We start from the raw sequence: 24,801 nt of genomic DNA on the forward strand, positions 1-24,801 counted from the left end.
CCCCCTCCGTTGGAAGCCATGATGGAAGCTTAAGAGAAACACGAAAAGAAGATGATTACCTGGACGTATCTGTCAAACGAATCTGTGCAGATATTTGGTCTTTGTATAGCCAATATAAATGCACGGTGGAGCCTGTCACTTTTTCGCGTGTATTTTGGCAATTAATCGACGAAGATGTTGATTCGCTAGGAGTTTTTTTTTTTTTTTAAGTGGGTAGCTATTGCTGCTAACTAGATGGCTAGCTAAGTCTGAGTGGATATGGTAGCTAGCTACTGCTGGGCTTTCCGAGGGCTGGTCTTCAAATTCGAGCGAGCGCCGGAGAGTTCTCTCACTGCGGCTTCGGTAGATCAAGAGGTTCGGACCGTCTCTTATACCTTATGGTTAGGCGGGAGGAGAATTGTATGTATTTTTCAGGGGGGAGTTGCAAGACAAATTCCAGGATTGGGAAAGTTGGGCCTGTGCGGAGGAGCAGAACAAGGCCAGTCTCTATGATCCAGAGAAGAAGCCATTCTAGCTAGCTAACGCGTTAATCCTACTCACGACAACGAGCACTGCTAGCTTTGAAGCCTGTCTCACTGCGAGGAAGGAGCTGCAAAATCAAAAGGGCAAAGGGCGATCGAGAGGCAAAGCCATTGCAAGCCGAAGCAAAAGCAACGATAACTAGCTAACTTTTCATAATTTGAAACCCACAGAGACTCCTGTCACTTGCTAGTTAGCTACAATGGCTGCGATAATAAAAGAAATGGTCAGCCGGAACAAAAGGAGATACCAGGAGGATGGGTTCGACTTGGACTTAACTTGTATCCTTTTCTTAACTAACGTTAACGTTAGTTTATCATACAGTATACATAACGTTACTGTTGTCAATTGAAAGTCGATGATTGCTAACTAACGTTAAGGTAGCTAGCTGGCTAATGTTTGCTAGCTTATTTATAAAACAGAATAGAAAGCATGTTTGAAAGGTGGTGTGGATCTGTCAAATGAGCACGCAGAAATGTCAGCAGCAAGTATGACATCCAGTAGGTAGTTACCCAAACTGGTTAGCTAGCTAGTCCTACCAACTAGTTAGTTAGCAGTTAGTTGTCATTATCAGTTAACGTTAGCTAGCTAAGTTGTGTAACGAGTAGCCATTAGCCAACACATTATTTGACCAATTTAGCTAGCTAGTTAGCTAACTAGGTTCAGGTTACCCCATTCATAGAAGCGAACTACTTAGCGCCTATTCAGGAGCTTCTTTACCGGGTGAGTTTTGTTAAGAGCCTCGACGCTCGGTCTGAAAGTTAACATCTATCGCTTTCGGTACCGTTTTTGGAATGATAAGGAACGTATCTTTCATATCTGCGATAAATAATTTCCAAAAAACAAAAGGTTAAATTACTACACAACTTTATAAGGGTAGTGTTACCACACAACCATATCTCCATGTAACAGCACTTATTTACATTAGACAGATGGAAGACATAGGCGGCCACCTGTTCGAATTAGCTGTCTAGTGTGCAAGCTTAACTGGAGGCACAGGTAGTGTATGGATCTGTGCAAAACTGCTACAGTAAGTGTATATTTTTTCGCTCACATGAAAGCTAAGGGGCATATCAGCATATTTCGAAAACTGTTTAGAAAGTGATTATTGATGTTTCTAAACGTTAAAACTGTCGGAATTGTAGTTCACATGGAGCCAACCGTGGCCGAATGCAACCCCTGAAAACCCTACATATGGAGAAGGGTTTTCAAGAGCTAGGTTCAGATTAGCAGCCAGTCAATATTACACAATTTAATTGGCTGCAAATTGTCCATCTCTAGAGATGACTACTTTGCCATTAGGTAGCTACTGTAGCTTGCTACAGTAAAACGTGGCTTCTTATTTGACCGTGCAGGGAAGCTGGTTGGCTGCGTTATCAATGTTTTCTTATCTAGCTATGAGGCATCCAACTAAATAGCTAACCTAGCTATTGGCCAGCTAATCAATTGCATACTTGGTTTGCCAACGTGTCGAAGCTGCATTTACACAGGCAGCCCAATTTTGATATTTTGCCCAATTATGGGCAATAGATCAGATTTTGGCTACTTGTGTAAACGCAGCCTGACAGTTCTGGCCCTTTGGCCCAGAGGCCAATTTGATCATGGATTTAATTATTGGACATGTTGGGAAGCAATCAATTGATTGTTTAAGACCGTGCAATGCACTGTTCAAATGTCCTGCTATCCAGATTGAAAGAAACAAAATATGGTCTCATGAATTGGTCAATCATGCAGCTTGTGCTGCTAGCTAGTTGTCAAATGTGATCTAAATTAGGGTAAAGGTAATTTATCTGACAACCTTGGTAAAAAAATATTTGAAAAACACTAGCTAATTCCAAAAGAGCCTCAATGCGTTTGACGTTATCTTTATGCAAATTATTCATTCATTATGCCACATTTTTTATATCTATTTTTCCAATAAATAACAATTAACTTTGTCCAAATATATAAGATAAGATTTCACTTTATTGGTCAGTTGCACACAAGGTTCAACTGAAATTTGACTTCTGCTTTTAACCCAATTGCTGTAGCAAAATCAGGCATTTTTGCTTGCAAATATCACATTCACACTGATACAGCACTGCCTGACATTATTTTAATTGAGAAGATCTTAGGCAATTAACCCAACCCCCTCCGAAATACACACCTACATATACAGGTTTTGGAGCGGTGCGGGGGGCTGTTGTGGGGGGTTAAGTGCCATGCTCAAGGGCACAACGGTAGGCAATGGCATATAGGATTTGATACCAGCAAACCTCCAGTTGCCAGCTCACTTCACAAAATATTTTTCCAGTCGGCCCCGGAATCCAAATTGGAAACACTCCGGTTGCTGGCTCACCTCTAACTGCTAGGCTACCTGGCGCCCCACATTCACACTAATAATTTCTAGATGTTAACTTCAGAACATGCACATATATTCTGTCATGTGATGTTTGTGATCTAGGCCTATATCCATTTCGTTAACCCATAGTATTGCGGTGGTGAGGTTGGTAGTCCCTTGCAGCACATCTCAAACCTGGCCCTGATATTGAAGACTAGTTCAAGGGAGTGCACTGCACGGGTGTGTGCTTAGAATCTGCTCGGTATGGTAAAATACCTTTGCGGAGGAAAATGCCGGAGCAATGACTGAAGCCTGTCTTACAAGCTGACAGCAAAGGTCAAGTTGTGACATCTTCTACCTGGTTGTTTTTTTAATGTGTTTTGACACTTGAGTTCAGGTTGGAAATCAGAAGGGGAGATAGGCAAATGGGGGAGAGACTGTCGGAAGGGTGGACACGGGGATTGAACCCTGGTCAAATGACTGAAGTATTGCATTCATTTCATAGTTTTCTATGTTGATATGGATAACGTGCACAATATTTATTTGGAGAAGATTTTTGTGCAATTTAATATTTGCATTGGACATGTTGATTCAGAACAACTTATGCTGAACAAAAATGCAACATGTAAAGTGTTGGTCCCATGTTTCATGAGCTGAAATAAAAGATCCCAGAAATGTTCCATATGCACAAGGCTTATTTATCTCAAATTTTGTGCACAAATTTGTTTACATCTGTTTTAGTGAGCATTTCTCCTTTGCCAAGATAATCCATCCACCTGACAGGTGTGGCATATCAAGAAGCTGATTAAACAGCATGATCATTATACAGGTGCGCCTTGTCCTGGGGACAATAAAATGCCACTCTAAAATGAGCAGTTTTGTCACAACACAATGCCACAGATGTCTCAAGTTTTGAGGGAGCGTGCAATTGGCATGCTGACTGCAGGAATGTCCACCAGAGCTGTTGCCAGATAATCTAATGTTCATTTCACTACCGTAAGCCACCTCCAACATCTTTTTAGATAATTTGGCAGTATGTCCAACCAGTCTCACAACCACAGACCACGTGTATGGCGTGTATTTGCTGATGTCATCATTGTGAACAGAGTGCCCCATGGTGGCAGTAGGGTTATGGTATGGGCAGGCATAAGCTACGGACAACGAACACAATTGCATTTTATCGATGGCAATTTGAATGCACAGCGATACCGTGACGAGATCCTGAGGCCCATTACCATGCCATTCATCCGCTGCCATCACCTCATGTTTCAGCATGATACTGCACAGCTTTATGTTGCAAGGATCTGTACACAATTCCAGGAAGCTGAAAATGTCCCAGTTCTTCCATGGCCTGCATATTCACCAGACATCACCCATTGAGCATGTTTGGGATGCTCTGGATCAACGTGTACAACCGCTTGTTCCAGTTCCCGCCAATATCCAGCAACTTCGCACAGTCATTGAAGAGGAGTGGGACAACATTCCACAGGCCACAATCAACAGCATGATCCACTCTATGCAAAGGAGATGTGTTGTGCTGCATGAGGCAAATGGTGGTCACATCAGATACTGACTTTTTTTTATCCACGCCCCTACTTTTCTTTTTAAGGGTAACTGTGACCAGCCGATGCATATCTCAAATCAAATTTTATTGGTCACATACACGTGTTTAGCAGATGTTATTGCGGGTGTAGCGAAATGCTTGTGCTTCTAGCTCTGACAGTGCAGGAATATCTAACAAGTAATATCTAACAATTTCACAACATATACCCAATACACAGAAATCTAAGTAAGGAATTAAGAGTATATACATATGTGGACGAGCGACGTTAGAGCGGCATGGACTAAGATACAGTAGAATAGTATAGAATACAGTATATACATATGAGATGAGTAATGCAAGATATGTAAACATTATTAAAGTGGCTAGTGATTTATAGTCTATGTCTATAGGCAGCAGCCTCTAATGTGCTAGTGATGGCTGTTTAACAGTCTGATGGCCTTGAGATAGAAGCTGTTTTTCAGTCTCGGTCCCAGCTTTGATGCACCTGTACTCACCTCGCCTTCTCGATGATAGCAGGGTGAACAGGCAGTGGCTCGGGTGGTTGATGTCCTTGATTATCTTTTTGGCCTTCCTGTGACATCGGGTGCTGTAGGTGTCCTGGAGGGTGGGTAGTTTGCCCCCGGTAATGCATTGTGCAGACCGCACCACCCTCTAGAGAGCCTTGCGGTTGCGGGCGGTGCAGTTGCCGTACCAGGCGGTGATACAGCCCGTATTCCTAGTCACGTGAAATCCATGGATTAGGGCCTAATGAAAATATTTAAATTGACTGATTTCCTTATATGAACTGTAACTCAGTAAAATCTTTGAGATTGTTGCATGTTGCGTTTATATTTTTGTTCAGTATAGTTCAGAGGCTAATGGCAGTCCAGTATTTCAGTGTCTTGTGATATTTGCGGCCAAAAGTGCTCTATTGCTGCATTAATTCAGACATTTTGAATGGCAATTTGGGATGATTGTGTCCATTTTGTCACATGCGCTGACGGGGGGGAAAGTTTGGCTTGACTGAACCATACATTTGATGCAGTAAAAGTTAATTGGTTAAATGCTCTCTTTTTGTAATGCTACGACCTGACAGTTTTATGCGTTAATATTGCAGTGATTACTTTTGTATGCGGTAATTGTGCGGTGATTGTTAAAATTTCTAGCAGTCATAAATATACATGAGTTTGTATTATTATTATTTTTTTAATCAACAATCGTGGGACTGTAATGGCCTGTACACTCCTTTTTTATTTGGGGCGGCAGGTAGCTTAGTGGGTAAGAGCGTTGTGCCAGTAACCGAAAGGTCGCTGGTTCTAATCCCCGAGCCGACTAGGTGAAAAATCTGTCGATGTGCCCTTAAGCAAGGCACTTAACCCTAATTGCTCCTGTAAGTCGCTCTGGATAAGAGCGTCTGCTAAATTACTAAAATGTAAATGTAAATGTAAATCTATGGTGTGGTAGGTGTTTACCCTAATGAACTGGCGATACCTGTGACGGTTTACTGAGGAATTTGTTCAGTTAGCCTACTTGTGTGACTGAGCACATTTTCCCATAGTCTGTGTTGTGGTAGGCTATATAGTATTAAAATGTAGAGAAACCATATTGCTGTAACGTTTTATCGGTTTTGGCATGGTGTCTTAAAGCAATATGGGCTTTTTGCAGTTATGTAATGCAGGATAAGAGTTCTGGGAACAATCCTTAAAGCACCAGTGATCTTGAATCAGCAATGCTGCCTGCGAGTACTCCTCTCTAACCCACCGCCTTTCAATAGCACCCTTTCTTTCTTGCACTTTCTTCTCTGCTCTTACCCACCCTAACACTTCCCATATCATTCGCTCTCTCTTTCCCGCTCCTCTCTTTTTCTCTTTTCCAGTCTCTCCGCATCTACTCTCACTCTTTTTCTGGTGCTCCCAGCCGTGGAGTTGGCTAGAGTAGGGCCCTAGAAAAAATCTGCGTTGAGGATGGAATCCAGACATTAAAACAGAGTTCAACAATATTCAAAATGTATTGTAGGTAATCAAGTAAATGTATTGCACTTATTAGAAATTGCATTAATTTGCCCAAGTTAATCAGAAGACATTAACAAAATGCAACAGTGAAGGGTATTTTCCTGCAACGTTCTGAAACTGCACAGGAATGCCCCTGTCGTGTGTGCGCATGTCTACACTTTGTGTAGCCGTTAGCGATGATGCATATGTCTTCTGGTAGCGATGGAAAGGCTTTCCCAAAAACCTTCTCAATTAAATGTTAACTACAAAGTAGCCTATGCCTACCTGCCAGAATGATATCGTGATTATTTGCATCAGTCCAGTGGCCATTTGTTTTGCAAACTCTGCAATCACATGAGCACTACCGAAACATCGCTAACCAAACAAGTCTCTTGCTGGTGCGCACTTGAAATAAAGGATAACTGCACCCCAAAATCAAAATAGTTTAGCTTTTTTTTCCCAGACCTCAAAAGTGGTCTCTTGGTGTGGTTTAAGCGTTGTTGTGGACTTAAAACATCCAATTTACTTTAATTTACTGGAAAAACGGAAAACTGAAAAAATGGAATTTTGGGGAAAAACTAAACGTAATCAGGCATGAATTAAAACAGATTTTATAGGGCCTTACTAAAGGCAGGACCGCTGAAAACGGCAGAGCGAAAAGGCATGCCTGAAATGCCCGGTTTTTAGAGTAGCTTGCTGTAACTACCCCGGGAGCTTTTTAAACACTTAGTCAGAGTGCAATGATTTTGCCAGTAGGACCAGAGGCGGAGGTTGTAACCCAGGTTGTAGCTCCCTGCCATCCAGGACATTATATCATGCAGCATGAAAGGAAGGCCCGAAAAATCGTTAGACTCCAGCCACACAAGCCTAACAGAATGGCTACACGGACTGAGTTTATCCTTGTATGTTATTTACATTTTTGGTCTCTATCCACACTCACAGGACTCTACATACTCACGCACACTGACACTCCAACACACATACATTTATACTGACGCTACACGCGCGCGCACACTCATTCAATCATCATTTACGCTGCTGCTACTCTGTTTATTATATATCCTGATGCCTAGTCACCTTACCGCTATACATATCTACCTCTTATTACTCCAGTATCCCTGCACATTGTAAATATGGTATTGGAACAGACCCTGTATATATCGTCTTACTTTCTCATGTTCTCATTTTAATTTGTTGTGTGTTTGTTCTACCTTCTGTTATTTTTAGTGCTATATTGATTACTGAATTGTTGGGTTTGGCCCTTGCAAGAAAGGCATTTCACTGCTTGTGCACGTGACATTAAAACTTGAAACTTTGTGGTATAGAATGGCCTGCATTTGTTTCCTAATGAGGTTGAGGCATTCATGGAAATTATTATGTTCCTGTACGTATAGACGGGCTCATATGCTGAAGGCCACAGGGAAGTAGATTGGCATTATGCAAATACATAAAATCGCTGCTGGGTTTGATGAATTAATGCAATGTATTGTGTTCCTAAAACCTAGACCTTGAATTTTATGGCCGTAGCTGGAATTTGGTTGATATTGCGCCTATCTTACATAGATACTTTATTTTTGTAATGGTTATCATGTTCTTGCTAGTTACATTATAATTTTGGCCCAGTTACATTTGATCTTGGCAAATGTGTTAATCGCATTTACAGATATTGCCATAGTATTGTGTTTGTGTGCCTGCACTATGCAGAAATGAGATACAGTTTAAGTGAGTCAAATCGTCACCTTTCTCACCAGAGCCGTCAGTGGTGTGTGTCAAATCTTTAAGACCAGTTTTAAAATGATTTGCGCTCAAATAAGTTCTGCTAGAAACGAAGGAGACAGGGTATCCAATTAGAACTGTTCAGCTTTCTATTTCTGACACCGTGACACATGAAATGTACAAAAAGGGTGTTCTCTTTTGCCAGTGGTTAAAGTGAAAAATCCCACGGCTTATGTTGCATGCAGGCTTTAGAATGTCAGTCACAGGTAGGAGTTAAGATGTGCAATGAACAATTTTTTTGTTGAGATATGACGTTGAAGTTGATAGACATATACAGTGGGGGGAAAAAAGTATTTAGTCAGCCACCAATTGTGCAAGTTCTCCCACTTAAAAAGATGAGAGGCCTGTAATTTTCATCATAGGTACACGTCAACTATGCCAGACAAATTGAGAGAAAAAATGCCAGAAATTCACATTGTAGGATTTTTTATAAATTTTTTTGCAAATTATGGTGGAAAATAAGTATTTGGTCACTTACAAACAAGCAAGATTTCTGGCTCTCACAGACCTGTAACTTCTTCTTTAAGAGGCTACTCTGTCCTCCACTTGTTACCTGTATTAATGGCACCTGTTTGAAGTTGTTATCAGTATAAAAAACACCTGTCCACAACCTCAAACAGTCACACTCCAAACTCCACTATGGCCAAGACCAAAGAGCTGTCAAAGGACACCAGAAACAAAATTGTAGACCTGCACCAGGCTGGGAAGACTGAATCTGCAATAGGTAAGCAGCTTGGTTTGAAGAAATCAACTGTGGGAGCAATTATTAGGAAATGGAAGACATACAAGACCACTGATAATCTCCTTCGATCTGGGGCTCCACGCAAGATCTCACCCCGTGGGGTCAAAATTATCACAAGAACGGTGAGCAAAAATCCCAGAACCACACGGGGGGACCTAGTGAATGACCTGCAGAGAGCTGGGACCAAAGTAACAAAGCCTACCATCAGTAACACACTACGCCGCCAGGGACTCAAATCCAGACGTGTCCCCCTGCTTAAGCCAGTACATGTCCAGGCACGTCTGAATTTTGCTAGAGTGCATTTGGATGATCCAGAAGAGGATTGGGAGAATGTCATATGGTCAGATGAAACCAAAATAGAATTTTTTGATAAAAACTCAACTCGTCGTGTTTGGAGGACAAAGAATGCTGAGTTGCATCCAAAGAACACCATACCCACTGTGAAGCATGGGGGTGGAAACATCATGCTTTGGGGCTGTTTTTCTGCAAAGGGACCAGGACGACTGATCCGTGTAAAGGAAAGAATGAATGGGGCCATGTATCGTGAGATTTTGAGTGAAAACCTCCTTCCATCAGCAAGGGCATTGAAGATGAAACGTGGCTGGGTCTTTCAGCATGACAATGATCCCAAACACACTGCCCGGGCAACGAAGGAGTGGCTTCGTAAGAAGCATTTCAAGGTCCTGGAGTGGCCTAGCCAGTCTCCAGATCTCAACCCCATAGAAAATCTTTGGAGGGAGTTGAAAGTCTGTGTTGCCCAGCGACAGCCCCAAAACATCACTGCTCTAGAGGAGATCTGCATGGAGGAATGGGCCAAAATACCAGCAACAGTATGTGAAAACCTTGTGAAGACTTACAGAAAACGTTTGACCTGTGTCATTGCCAACAAAGGGTATATAACAAAGTATTGAGAAACTTTTGTTATTGACCAAATACTTATTTTCCACCATAATTTGCAAATAAATTCATAAAAAATCCTACAATGTGATTTTCTGGGTTTTTCTTTCTCATTTTGTCTATCATAGTTGACGTGTACATATGATGAAAATTACAGGCCTCATCTTTTTAAGTGGGAGAACTTGCACAATTGGTGGCTGACTAAATACTTTTTTTCCACACTGTACATGCTTATGACATTTTTAATCCAGAGACATATTTTTCAGTAGTTTAAAAACTAAAATCCTTATTAGGTGAAACTGCCACGTCCGTTTGGGATATTACAACAGAGGTTACTGCAAACACCAAACACCATTTTTTATTTTTTTTATAAACCTTGCACGCGCAATAGAACAGCAGAATATGTACTGCAACCACTCTGCCTGACGTTCCTCTGCTCTGTTTCATCAACAAAACAAAAATGGCACTGTTTCCCTAAATACGGATTTGAGCTTTAACAATCTTTAATTTGCACACGAGTGTATGGGTTAAGCAGGGCTCCAGACAAACTTTTCCCCCTGGTGGCACTGTAGCCACTCACATTTTCTGTTGATTTGGTCGCACCAAAATTGTTTGCGGCGTCACAAAATAGAAAACAATGAGCAAGCATCTTATAAAGTAATTCACAGTGCTACTGAGATGGTATGATTCAAGAAATGTTGTTTAATCTAAACCAGTGATTGTCAATAATTTTGGAGTTACAATTGCCATATTTTTGCTATATTTTACCCTCAAAATAGGGCTCCAGAATTGCGGATGTCTTTTATTCAATAGAGATTGATTTGCTTATATATTTTGTGTGTAAGCTACAAATAGGCTATCACATAGGCTAATTCATTTGTGACCAATTCACCATCTGAGGAAGTGGAAACTCAAAATGCATTAGCTAGATTGTTGCTAGTTAGCCATGTAATTGGTTATGCTAATAGTAAATGTCATGTCCTAAACCTTGCAGCATGCCCAATAATGTCTGTATAGGGCTATGCATTCACCGCAAATGGCAGATGCGCGCTTCCTAGGGCTGGGTGGTATACTCTATTTTACGATATACCGGTATTGATGCACAGACTGGTTTACTTGACCTTCTATAACGGTATTTAACATCCATTTTTATAATTTACTCTGCTACTTGAGTCATCTCTCTGCTCTCTCTCTCCATGCTGCTTTCCAAACAGACCTAACCCCGCCCCATGTCACTCAAGGAGCGCATTTGTTGTTGCTTGACCACGAGACACTTGCTTTCAGTCTGCATGGTCAATGCAGCGTATGCAACAATGTTGACGACAACGATGCTGTTTCCACTTTGCGTCTCAATATAAATCCACAAGTGTTATCTAATTACACTTAGTTTGTGTTTCTTACATCTGCAAACAGCTAGTTTATTTTCTTAGCAAGTTGTCTAACTCGTGTTAGCCGCTAATGCTAATTCCTAGTTAGCTGGCTAGCTAGCTAATAAAAGTACTGTCAGAGCAAACGTAGCTAGCTATAGAGCCTGATACCAGTGATGGTGTAAGCCTAAATCAGCATGTTGTTTGTGCAACAGTATCTTCTAAACCAAAGAGGATTAGGCAAAGCATGAATGTTACCTACATGAAGTAGCTAAGAGAACATTTAGCAATCATCTTATAAAGTCATTCACAGTGCTACTGAGATGGTATGATAAAACATTTTTTGTTTAATCTAAACCAGTGATTGTCAAGAATTTTGGGGTTACAATTGCCATATTTTTGCTATATTTCACTCTCAAAATAGGGCTCCAGAATTGGGCGGCAGGTAGCTTAGTGGTTAAGAGCGTAGTGCCAGTAACCGAAAGGTCGCTGGTTCTAATCCCCGAGCCGACTAGGTGAAAAATCTGTCTGTGCCCTTGAGCAAGGCACTTAACCCTAATTGCTCCTGTAAGTCGCTCTGGATAAGAGCGTCTGCTAAATGACTAAAATTGAAAAATTGAAATGTAATGTAGCCAAAGATTATAGGGTCCACTAGGAAACACTGACCAACACTTTGGTTTAATTAATTGTCATGTCAAACAACACTGTATTCAAAGTGCCCACTATTATATTCAAACTATAGAATTATAATAATCCATCTATTTCCATGATTCCAACATTTCACCCAAGTGTTTTGATCTAAATCGCAAGTCAAATCGCAATTGCAACATTTGGTTAAAAATATGGCCTACATTTATTGCCAGTATTGTGCAGCCCTACGTGGCAGTGTGGAAATGATCTCAAATTAGTTTAAAACAATCAGAATGGAGAAAGACCCCAAGGGTCACGCTGTACTCATAAAGGACATTTAGAATTTGTATTATTTAAAAACATGAAATACCGTGATATGATAGTTTGGCCATATCGCCCTGCCCTAGCGCTTCCTGCGCTCCGCTCTGTAAAGGCTACCAGATACTTCGGTTAAAAACGGTGCTCAAACAGTCAATAATGAGAGTTGAGAAATACATTAAATTCCTACAGAAAGCTTTGAATTTTCTCTCTCCAACAGTCACAACAGTTGTTGCTTTGAAAAAAGTTTTCCCCTACGATTTCATTTTGGGTTGCAGTCAGAACTAGGGCTGTTACGGTGACTGTATTACCGCCACACCGGCAGTCAGGAGTAATGACCGCAGTCAAATTCCATGCGACCGTTGAGTAATGGTAACTAGGCTTCTCCAAAACTGCGCTCTGATGCCTCTGATGGTCATTAGTAGCCTACCAAACTTGCTAATGGCCGGTACTTGGTACTCTATTGTCCCTCTAATCACTCTGACATCAGTGCAAATGCAATCAAATCAAACGCTTCATGAGAGCCCTGGCTTTCAGATTTTGAGCGGAATAGGATCACCTGTTGCACAGCAAGAGCCAGCTCCTCATAGCTGATTGATGCATTAAATAAAATGTGTTCCTATTGCGCAACATTTCTATAGGCAATGCAATTGCATGAGAAAATAGTTTTGATGACCTCTATTAAAAAGATCCCATCAGCTTTCTATTGGCTCTCTATATTTATTTCATCAATCTATACACAATACCCTATAAGGTCAAAGCAAAAACAGGTTTATAGAAAACAGAAATATGAAATTTCATAAATATCCAGACCCTTTACTCAGTACTTTGTTGAAGCACCTTTGGCAGCGATTACAGCCTTGAGTCTTATTGGGTTTGACGATACAAGCTTGGCACACTGTATTTGGGGAGTTTCTCCCATTCTCTGCAGATTCTCTCAAGCTCTGTCAGGTTGGATGGGGAGCGTCACTGCACAGCTATTTTCAGGTCTCTCCAGAGATGTTCGATCAGGTTCAAGTCCGGGCTCTGGCTGGGACAATCAAGGACATTCAGAGACTTGTCCCGAAGCCACTCCTGCGTTGTCTTGGCTGTGTGCTTAGGGTCGTTGTGCTGTGGAAGGTGAAGCTTTGCCCCAGTCCGAGGTCCTGAGCGCTCTGAAGCAGGTTTCAATCAAGGATCTCTCTGTACTTTGTTCCGTTCATCTTTCACTTGATCCTGACTAGTCTCCCAGTCCCTGCCGCTGAAAAACATGCCCACAGCATGATGCTGCCACCAACATGCTTCACCGTAAGGATGGTATTGGCCAGGTGATGGGCGGTGCCTGGTTTCCTACAGAGTGACCATATATGATGATGCAGTATTCTGTATTTAATCTGGTCTTTACATATGGTTTACTAATATACTGAATGTGTGGAATTATTTTTGATTAGCAAATGGCCCACAAAAAAGTCATCCATACCCTGCACTTGAATTGCGAATGGAGGTTACGTGCAGTTACTTTTTTAATATGCCAGGTAGGCTACACTGTTTGTAAAGCGGATTAATATGCTTAATTTTTAAGAATTGAGCAATAAATATAGCAGGACGAGAAAGCTGGAATCCGCTTTTATTATATAGTAGTCAGTCAAAACTGTTTTCGCACACGATTGCGCAATGACTGGGCTTATAAATGGAAATAAATTTGCCAAAATTATAGTATTACTGCTTTCTGTTCATAAGAAATGAAATAATTCAGAATAGCCTACTACACCATGAGAAGGCCTATAATTTTGCCGCAGAGGATCAATAGCTTCTGTAAAATAATAGCCTAGCTGTGGATTGTGTGTAGCCCAATAAGGCATAGCCTACAGTCGGAAACGCACAGGAAATCTGTCAGTGAACAGCATGCAGACAAAAGAGGCCTTTCGCAATATTTCAAATACAATCGCGGGAAAACACAGGTTGGAAAGCAAATTAATCCGGCTGAAAAGAGAAGACTAATCCATATGCTGTAGGATACCAAAATATTTTAGCAACTTCCAAATATTGTTTTACAAATTAAAACGAGTGAAATAGGCTTTTGGCACAAACGCATCGGCCATCACCGGCGAGTGAGCTGTGCATCATTGGGTGAGTCAGTGAAACTGGAAGCATTTTTAGGGCTATCATTTTCTCCTCATATTAAAGCAACTGCTTTGCTTTATCTTTGCCAGGTCGCAGTTGTAAATGAGAACTTGTTCTCAACTGGCTTACCTGGTTAAATAAAGGTGAAAAAATAAAAAAATAGAAAATAAAATAAAAAAATATATTGTAGTCTACAATATGTCTCTCCACACACCTAGGCCTAGGCTATTGATGGATTCAAGACAAGGTCGTTTTTATTGATCTCATATTCACAGTTTCAGTGTCAAAAGTAGCCTGTCATTTCAATAATTTGTGCGGTATAAAAAACAATTCTGCCAGTCTCCAGTCATGTAAAATGACTTAGAATTGCATGAAATGCGTTTATAAAAAGGACAAATTCTTCCGGGATCCTAGGCTACTAAAATATTTCCCATGTGTGCAACTTCTGTAAGTGCCTCAACTCTACTGCTCAATGCCACTACGCTAATGCGATGATATGCATGCAATGCTTTATTATAAAAGGTGTTTTATTTTTTCTCTCTCGAGCTCCCCAGGTCACCCCCTTCTCGAGCTCACTTTGTTCCGGCAACTCCCGATTTACAAGTTAAGCACTGGTTTTTACATATACTAAATAATACACTAAGTAGTACTCAGAATATGTTATTCTGTTCTTCTGAAATTGGCAACATTTTCATATTATGTTTCTTTAGACCTGCTTAAAATAAATGATTTATTGTAATGGTGTAAGCTATATTAAATTGATTTATTATACTTTTTTTTTTTTTTTATGTAGATGTTCCAAAGGTCCGCATCAGTGACTTGTAGGTTATGCGTGGAAGCCAGAGATGTTAAATGTGTTTATGTTAATTAATGGTCAATTACCGTAGGACCGGTAGTTATTTGAATGACAATAACCGGCTGACAATGTCATGACCACCACAGCCCTGATCAGAACGCATTTCTTTCCATCTGGTCTTCCACAAGCCTACTCCGAGCACAAAGGGAGAAAGGGCACAGGGGCAGGGCAGACACTTTCATGCAGGGATAAGAAAAATAATGCACTTTAGGCTACTGTTTGACCAAATAATGTTTTTTAGCCGCCCCAAAATTTTTAGTGAAGTAACAAGCTAGAATTTGCAGCTCGCACCAATGCAACCAATTTAAGAATTGAACTCGCACAGGGTTGCAAAGGGACAAAACGGACACACTGGAGTCACCTCCATCAGTGGGTGTCACTGTTCCACTGTTCTTCCCCACATCCTCTACAGTACACTGAACCCTGTAACCAATTGTCATTTATCCCAACAGGGCTTTACTTGTCTGTCGAGGCTGTGTCCTCTTTACCCTTACGTTTGATATGTTGAATATTCCATGTGATTCAGCTGCGGCTGCAGGAGAGTTAAGCCCAACATTTGCAATGATCTCAATATAACTTGGCCTCTATAAATACATGCAGGCTATGGAGATTCTCCTAGTGCACCCACATGTGAGCCCTGCTTGATAGGAGTTGTCCGGTCCTTTCGGCCTGCCTCGCCCTCACACAGCAAACGCCGTCTGTTACACTAGTGATCACAACCCTTCTGCCCTGCACTCTACTTACCCATTACTGTACATTGCTGCACAATGACACCCACATAGTTATAGAAATGTCTATTTTCCTGTCTGAATGATCATTATGATATTTGCTCAGAAATATATATATATATTATTGTGATATGATTGCCTTGTAAACTTGAGGTTTTAGAATAGTATGAGTTATAAAAAATATATATATATATATATATATATATATATATATATATATACACACACTACCGTTCAAAAGTTTAGGGTCACTTAGAAATGTCCTTGTTTTCGAAAGAAAAGCAATTTTTTCGTCCATTAAAATGACATCAAATTCATCAGAAATACAGTGTAGACATTGTTAATGTTGTAAATGGCTATTGTAGCTGGAAACGGCTGATTTCTTAATGGAATATCGACATAGGCGTACAGAGGCCCATTATCAGCATCACAATGGCACGTTGTGTTTGCTAATCCAAGTTTTATCATTTTAAAAGGCTAATTGATCATTAGAAAACTTTTTGCAATTATGATAGCACAGCTGAAAACTGTTGTGCTGATTTAAAGAAGCAATAAAACTGGCCTTCTTGAGACTAGTTGAGTATCTTCAGCATCAGCAATTGTGGGTTCGATTACAGGCTCAAAATGGCCAGAAACAAATACATTTCTTCTGAAACTCGTCAGTCTATTCTTGTTCTGAGAAATGAAGGCTATTCCATGCGAGAAATTGCCAACAAACTGAAGATCTCGTACATGCTGTGTACAACTCCCTTCACAGAACAGCGCAAACTGGCTATAACCAGAATAGAAAGAGGAGTGGGAGGCCCCGGTGCACAACTGAGCAAGAGGACAAATACATTAGAGTGGGTAGTTTGAGAAACAGACGCCTCACAGGTCCTCAACTGGCAGCTTCATTAAATAGTACCCGCAAAACACCAGTCTCAATGTCAACACTGAAGAGGCGACTCCAGGATGCTGACCTTCTAGGCAGAGTTAAAAAGAAAAAGCCATATCTCAGACTTGCCAATAAAAATAAAAGATTAAGATGGGCAAAAGAACACAGACACTGGACAGAGGAAGATTGGAAAAAAGTATTATGGACAGATGAATCGAAGTTTGAGGTGTTTGGATCACAAGACCAAAAAAAAGGCACAGTCTAAACTGTGCAGACCAAATGAAACGATGCTGGAGGAGTGCTTGATGCCATCTGTCAAGCATGGTGGAGGCAATGTGATGGTCTGGGGGTTCTTTGGTGGTGGTAAAGTGGGAGATTTGTATAGGGTAAAAGGGATCTTGAATACGGAAGGCTATCACTCCATTTTGCAACGCCATGCCAAACCCTGTGGATGGCGCTTGATTGGAGCCAATTTCCTCCTACAACAAGACAATGACCAATGCACAGCTCCAAACTATGCAATAACTATTTAGGGAAGAAGCAGCTGGTATTCTGTCTAATGGAATGGCCAGCAGTCACCGGATCTCAACCCTATTGAGCTGTTGTGGGAGCAGCTTGACCATATGGTACGTAAGAAGTGCCCATCAAGCCAATCCAACTTGTGGGAGGTGTTTCAGGAAGCATGGGGTGAAATCTCTTCAGATTACCTCAACAAATTGACAACTATAATGCCAAAGGTCTGCAAATCTGTAATTGCTGCAAATGGATGATTATTTGACGAAAGCAAAGTTTGAAGGACACAATTATTATTTCAATTAAAAATCATTATTTCTAACGTTGTCAATGACTACATTTCCTATTCATTTTGCTATATTTCCTATTGAAACTATTTTCATGTATGTTTTCATGGAAAACAAGGACATTTCTAAGTGACCCCAAACTTTTGAACTGTAGTGTATATACAGTTGAAGTCGGAAGTTTAAATACGCTTAGGTTGGAGTCATTAAAACTCGTTTTTCAACCACTCCACAAATTTCTTGTTAACAAACTATAGTTTTGACTGTGCCTTTTAAACAGCTTGGAAAATTCCAGAAAATTATGTTGTGGCTTTAGAAGCTTCTGATAGGCTAATTGAAATAATTTGAGTCAATTGGAGGTGTACCTGTGGATGTATTTCAAGGCCTACCTTCAAACTACCAAGACCTCAGAAAAAAAATTGTAGACCTCCACAAGTCTGGTTCATCCTTTGGAGCAATTTCCAAACGCCTGAAGGTACCATGTTCATCTATAGTACGCAAGTATAAACACCATGGGACCATGCAGCCGTCATACCGCTCAGGAAGGAGACGTGTTCTGTCTCCTAGAGATGAAAGTACTTTGGTGCGAAAAGTGCAAATCAATCAAAGGACCTTGTGAAGATGCTGGAGGAAACAGGTACAAAAGTATCTATATCCACAGTAAAACGAGTCTTATATCGACATAACCTGAAAGGCCGCTCAGCCAGAAAGAAGCCACTGCTCCAAAAGCACTATAAAAAAGCCAGACTAAGGTTTGCAACTGCACATGGGGACAAAGATCTTACTTTATGGAGAAATGGCCTCAAGTCTGATGAAGCAAAAATAGAACTGTTCGGCCATAATGACCATCGTTATGTTTGGAGGAGAAAGGGGGAAGCTTGCAGTGGCCATCACAAAGCCCTGACCTCAATCCTATAGAAGATTTGTGGGCAGAACTGAAAAAGCGTGTGCGAGCAAGGAGGCCTACAAACCTGACTCAGTTACACCAGGTCTGTCAGGAGGAATGGGCCAGAATTCACCCAACTTATTGTGGGAAGCTTGTGGAAGGCTACCCGAAACGTTTGACCCAAGTTAAACAATTTAAAGGCAATGCTAACAAATACTAATTGAGTGCATGTAAACTTCTGACCCACTGGGAATGTGATGAAAGAAATAAAAGCTTAAATAAATCATTCTCTCTACTATTATTCTGACATTTCACATTCTTAAAATAAAGTGGTGATCCTAACTAACCTAAGACAGAGAATCTTTACTACGATTAAATGTCAGGAATTGTGAAAAACTGAGTTTAAATGTATTTGGCTAAGGTGTATGTAAACTTCTGACTTCAACTGTATATACTGTACATACATACACTACCAGTGAAAAGTTTGGACACACCTACTCATTCAAGGCCTTTTCTTTATTTTTACTATTTTTTACATTATAGAATAATAGTGAAGATGTCAAAACTATGAAATAACACATATGGAATCATGTAGTAAACAAGTGTTAAACAAATCAAAATATATTTTATATTTGAGATTCTTCAAATAGCCACCCTTTGCCTTGATGTCATCTTTGCTCACTCTTGGCATTCTCTCAACCAGCTTCATGAGGTAGTCACCTGGAATGCATTTCAATTAACAGGTGTGCCGCCTTAAAAGTTAATTTGTGGAATGTATTTCCTTCTTAATGCGTTTGAGCCAATCAGTTGTGTTGTGAGAAGGTAGGGGGTGTATACAGAAGATAGCCCTATTTGGTAAAATACCAAGTCCATATTATGGCAAGAACAGCTCTAATAAGCAAAGAGAAACAACAGTCCATCATTACTTTAAGACATGAAGGTCAGTCAATACAGAACAAAGTTTCTTTAAGTGCAGTTGCAAAAACCATCAAGCACTATGATGAAACTGGCTCTCATGAGGACCGCCACAGGAATGGAAGACCCAGAGTTACCTCTGCTGCAGAGGATAACTTCATTAGAGTTACCAGCCTCAGAAATTGCAGCCCAAATAAATGCTCCACAGAGTTCAAGTAACAGACACATCTCAACATCAACTGTTCAGAGGGGACTGTGTGAATCAGGCCTTCATGGTCGAATTGTTGCAACAAAAAAAAACACTACTAAAGGACACCAATAAGAAGAAGAGACTTGCTTGGACCAAGAAACACGAGCAATGGACATTAGACCGGTGGAAATTTGTCCTTTGGTCTGGAGTCCAAATTGGAGATTTTTCATTCCAACCACTTTGTCTTTGTGAGATGCGGTGTGGGTGAACGGATGATCTCTGCATGTGTATTTCCCACCGTGAAGCATGGAGGAGTTGTTATGCTGTGGGGGTGCTTTGCTGGTGACACTGTCTGTGATTTATTTAGAATTCAAGGCACACTTAACCAGCATGGCTACCACAGCATTCTGCAGCAATACGCCATCCCATCTGGTTTGGGCTTAGTGGGACTATCATTTGTTTTTCAACAGGACAATGACCCAACACACCTCCAGGCTGTGTAAGGTCTATTTGACCAAGAAGGAGAGTGATGGAGTGCTGCATCAGATGACCTGGTCTCCAGAATCCACCGACCTCTACCCAGTTGAGATGTTTTGGGATGAGTCGGACCGCAGAGTGAAGGAAAAGCAGCCAACAAGTGCTCAGCATATGTAGGAACTCCTTCAAGACTGTTGGAAAAGCATTCCAGGTGAAGCTGGTTGAGAGAATGCCAAGAGTGTGCAAAGCTTTCATCAGGCAAAGGGTGGCTATTTGAAGAATCTCAAAAATAAAATGTATTTTGATTTAACACTTTTGTTTGGTTACTACATGATTCTATATCTGTTATTTCATAGTTTTGATATCTTCACTATTATTCTACAATGTAGAAAATAGTAAAAATAAAGAAAAACCCTGGAATGAGTAAGTGTGTCCAAACTTTTGTGTTGGTCCCATGTTGACTGAGCTGAAATAAAAGATCCCAGAAATGTTCCATACGCACAAAAAGCTTATTTATCTCAAATTTTGTGCACAAATGTGTTTACATCCCTGTTAGGGAGCATTTCTCCTTTGCCAAGATAATCCATCAAACTGACAGGTGTGGCATATCAAGAAGCGGATTAAACAGCATGATCCTTACACAGGTGCACCTTGTGTTGGGGACAATAAAAGGCCACTCTAAAATGTGCAGTTTTGTCACACCAACACAATGCCAAAGATGTCTCAAGTTTTGAAGGATCATGCAATTGGAATGCTGACTGCAGGGATGTCCACCAGAGCTGTTGCCAGATAATTTAATGTTCATTTCTCTACCATAAGCCGACAACGTTGTTTTATAGAATTCTGTCTGTTATAAAGCCCTTTTGTGGGAAAAACTCATTCTTATTGGCTGGGCCTGGCTCCCCAGTGGGTGGGCATGGCTCTCAAGTGGGTGGGCCTATGCCCACTCATGGCTGCGCCCCTGCCCAGTCATTTGAAATCCATATATTAGGGCCTCATTTATTTATTTTAATTGACTGATTTCCTTCTATGAAGTTTAATTTGGTAAAATTGTTGAAATTGTTGCATGTTAATTTTTATATTTTTGTTCTGTGTGTGCTTTCTGTATCCTTGACCCTCTGGTGACCACAGATATCTATCCAAACATCATTGCTATGGGCTTTCCTGCAGAGCGACTCGAAGGAGTGTACAGGAACAATATAGACGACGTTGTACGGTGAGTAACGGCCACTCATGACCTCGCCTAGTGAGGACTCGGTAATCAATGCGTGTAGGATGTGTTTTGTAACCAACATTAGACAAACAATCCAAGTTGATAAAGTATCCTGAGTAGTGTCAAATATTTTTGCACCGTTGTCTATTTTGTAGCGTGTCATTAAATACATTACGTTGTCAATTTCTGTAGTTGTGGAATGTTCTGAATGTAACTCTACCTTTACCTCAACAGGTTTCTTGATTCGAAACATAAAAGCCATTATAAGATTTACAATCTGTAAGTATACCACAAAACGCTTACACGCTAATATGAATGTTTTGTTTACAAATTAATTGCTTCTTCATGACCACTGACTGATATCCTTCCCATTTCAGTTGTGCAGAACGACACTACGATGCTGCCAAATTTAACTGCAGAGGTACGCCATCACAAATATCTCTGAGACAATTCACTGTCACCTGTCTTACATTTTAGTTTTTAGAGCCAGGTGGCTGAAAGGAAACTTAGTGTCTTTATATTTCTCTCTCTCCACCCTCCAGTTGCACAGTACCCCTTTGAAGACCACAATCCGCCTCAGCTAGAGCTCATCAAGCCGTTCTGTGAAGACCTGGACCAGTGGCTGAGCGAGGATGACAATCATGTGGCGGCCATCCACTGCAAGGCAGGGAAGGGCCGCACCGGGGTGATGATCTGCGCCTACCTCCTGCACCGCAGCAAGTTCCAAGAGGCCCAGGAGGCCCTCGACTTCTACGGGGAAGTGCGGACAAGGGACAAGAAGGTCAGTGACCGTGACTTGCCATGGTTGGAGACTATGCTAGTACTCAGTGCGGGAAGTCTCAATAAAGCAGAATAGGCCTAGATCTTCTTTGTTTTGTCATAGACCTGCCTTGAGCTCAATACTGAATTTCCAATAAATATTTTTTCATTTGTTTTACAATCTGTATATTCTACTGTTTGTGGTAATTATTCAGTTATGAGTTAATTCCCTAGCATTGACTGTTCTTTGTTTTTCCTTTTCAGGGAGTGACAATCCCGAGCCAACGGCGCTATGTGTACTACTACAGCCACCTGCTGAAGAACAAGCTGGACTACAAGCCAGTGGCTCTGCTCTTCCACAAAATGGTGTTTGAGACGCTACCAATGTTCAGCGGAGGCACCTGCAGTGAGTCACTCTTTCATGTTTAACTTGACCTCTGACCCAGGGCGTAGGCATGTAACTCTTTAAACGGGTTGGCAGGCTCTGAGTGTGCATACGGTCACCCACGTTAGTAGAGAGTCATTATATACTTTACATTGAAGCCAAGCTCTTGATCAGTTGCTTGTACTCTTTAAGAAAGATGGCTAGTTATTGATGAGAGAGAAAATAGATGACAATCTCTATTCTCATCAAGGCTGGGTTTTTACCTGCTTATCCAAATTGTGAATTGTATGTTCTGTTCTGCAGTTCAGAAGATGAATGCAGTATGTCTCAATTTGTTTCAAAATAACAAGTCACCAAGGACCTCTCACAGAGATTATATTTGATCGTTTTTTTTCTTCTCAATGCTTGCTCTTCTTGAAAAAGAACTGCATTTATTATTGTTGTTAGGGGATTTTCAGAAAGGCAAAAAAAAGTGAGTCTGCACAAATTGGTTCCCACAACTCCTAGCTCGAGTAGACAGATTTTCACCACCAATCTGTAATCAGTTAACTCCAATGATCTATCCTATGTCTTTCATCTAATGGAATATATGCATTCCTATGCATGTACATCTACTGTTTGTAATTTGCTTGGCTAAACTTTTCTGTGAAACAATGATTTGAATATTGTTCCATTTTGGTCCTTCTATGAAAACCAAGCAATAATGTGTCACAGATCATCTTTCCTCTTGGTGTTTATCGATACGTCACTTTTTTTCCTCCTTGAATTCTCTGTGATGCTCTCACCTAACACCTGAATGTGCTCAACTGCTCTGCGCTCACCGATCTCTTTCCCTCTAACACACTCTAAAGAGGGCCCTATTCTGAGTTTGACGTTTCGTTTTTACGTAGACCTAGATATCATGGTACTTGTTAGCACTCAATCTAAAGTGTCAGCTAAATGCTGAGGTGTATTGGGTGAGAAGCTAATTTGGAGAAAACTATACTTTTTCAATGGACTAGCATATAATTCTAACATATACAGTGGCTTGCGAAAGTATTAATAAATAAAAATAATAAATATGCCATTTAGCAGACGCTTTTATCCAAAGCGACTTACAGTCATGCGTGCATACATATTTTATTTTTTTTGTGTATGGGTGGTCCCGGGGATCGAACCCACTACCTTGGCGTTACAAGCGCCGTGCTCTACCAGCTGAGCTACAGAGGACCACAGTATTCACCCCCCTTGGCATTTTTCCTATTTTGTTGCCTTACAACCTGGAATTAAAATTGATTTTTGGGGGGTTTGTATCATTTGATTTACACAACATGCCTACCACTTTGAAGATGCAAAATAAAAAAAATTGTGAAACAAACAAGAAATAAGACAAAAAAAATAGAACTTGAGCGTGCATAACTATTCACCCCCCCCCAAAGTCAATACTTTGTTTAGCCACCTTTTGCAGCAATTACAGCTGAAAGTCTCTTGGGGTATGTCTCTATAAGTATGTTGTTTCTAGATGTGTGGCTGCGTATGTACATAGTTGATAATCTAGCATATACAGGTAACTGCCAAAATAAAGGAAACTCCAACATAAAGTGTCTTAATAGGGTGTTGGGCCACCACGAGCCAGAACAGCTTCAATACATCTTGGCATAGATTCTACAAGTGTCTGGAACTCTATTGAAGTAATGCGACACCTTTCTTCCATGAGAAATTCCATAATTTGGTGTTTTGTTGATGGTGGTGGAAAACTCTGTCTCAGTTGCGGCTACAGAATCTCCCATAAGTGTTCAATTGGGTTGACATCTGTTGACTGAGACGGCCATGACATGGTTTACATAGTTTTCATGCTCATCAAACCATTCAGTGACCACTCGTGCCCTGTGGATGGTGGAATTGTCATTCTATGGGGGCATAGCCATGGTAGCCAAAATAATGGCCTGCCCAGCATTTTTATACATGACCCAGGAACCACACCTGTGTGGAAGCACCTGCTTTCAATATACTTTGTATCCCTCATTTACTCAAGTGTTACCATTATTTTGGCAGTTGCCTATATATTTACTGATAGAAGTGTTTCTGCTGTGTTCTGAAGGCCCTGCCTGCCAGTGCCAGCCCAGCCAGGCTGTGTGTTAATCTCCTTCTCTCTCTCTATAAGGGGACAGTACCTTTAAAAACAGGAGCGAGCCGATCCCTCAGGGCTTCAAGAAAGGGAATTGGCATTGGGGTAAATGAGCCTTTCATCCATTTTGATGTACTTCCCTCATATACTGTTCATTTGGCCCCAGTCCCAACAAGAACTAGGTATATTTTATTCTAGTGAAGGCTAAAAGAAGGTGTAGTGTTAAGACATTGCAGTGTGGAGGAAACCACCCTACTCCCCTTATGAGAAGTTTCAGACTCTCACAAATGTAATGCATTCCGTTTGTTATTGACGGAAGTGCAACAGTCATCAGAATAGGTTCGGATGGCTTTGGTTTTGGTTCATTTTGGGTGTTATTTGTGGTCTGTTTTTTTCCCTCGCTCCTTC

The 24,801-nt window shown here is 40.9% G+C and overlaps 1 protein-coding gene across 4 annotated transcripts in view; it reads left to right on the top strand.

Annotated features, from left to right (window-relative positions):
• The first annotated feature begins 9 nt into the window (after positions 1-9).
• The window catches only part of LOC121570941 (phosphatidylinositol 3,4,5-trisphosphate 3-phosphatase and dual-specificity protein phosphatase PTEN-like), a 30,923-nt gene continuing 6,131 nt past the window's right edge, over positions 10-24,801 (top strand). Inside the window, exons 1-7 of one of the 4 annotated variants that reach the window (XM_041882217.2) lie at positions 10-800; positions 21,061-21,145; positions 21,377-21,421; positions 21,520-21,563; positions 21,685-21,923; positions 22,166-22,307; positions 24,430-24,498. In XM_041882217.2, the coding sequence (XP_041738151.2) occupies positions 722-800; positions 21,061-21,145; positions 21,377-21,421; positions 21,520-21,563; positions 21,685-21,923; positions 22,166-22,307; positions 24,430-24,498 (703 nt within the window). In that variant the 5' untranslated portion in view covers positions 10-721. Of the gene's footprint in view, positions 801-14,467; positions 14,810-21,060; positions 21,146-21,376; positions 21,422-21,519; positions 21,564-21,684; positions 21,924-22,165; positions 22,308-24,429; positions 24,499-24,801 lie in introns of those variants that run through there. The other 3 variants (XM_045221949.1, XM_041882218.2, XM_045221959.1) reach the window with 3 other exon arrangements.

The sequence above is a fragment of the Coregonus clupeaformis genome, chromosome 1 (genome assembly GCF_020615455.1).
Source record: "Coregonus clupeaformis isolate EN_2021a chromosome 1, ASM2061545v1, whole genome shotgun sequence".
NCBI classification, from domain to species: Eukaryota; Metazoa; Chordata; class Actinopteri; order Salmoniformes; family Salmonidae; genus Coregonus; species Coregonus clupeaformis.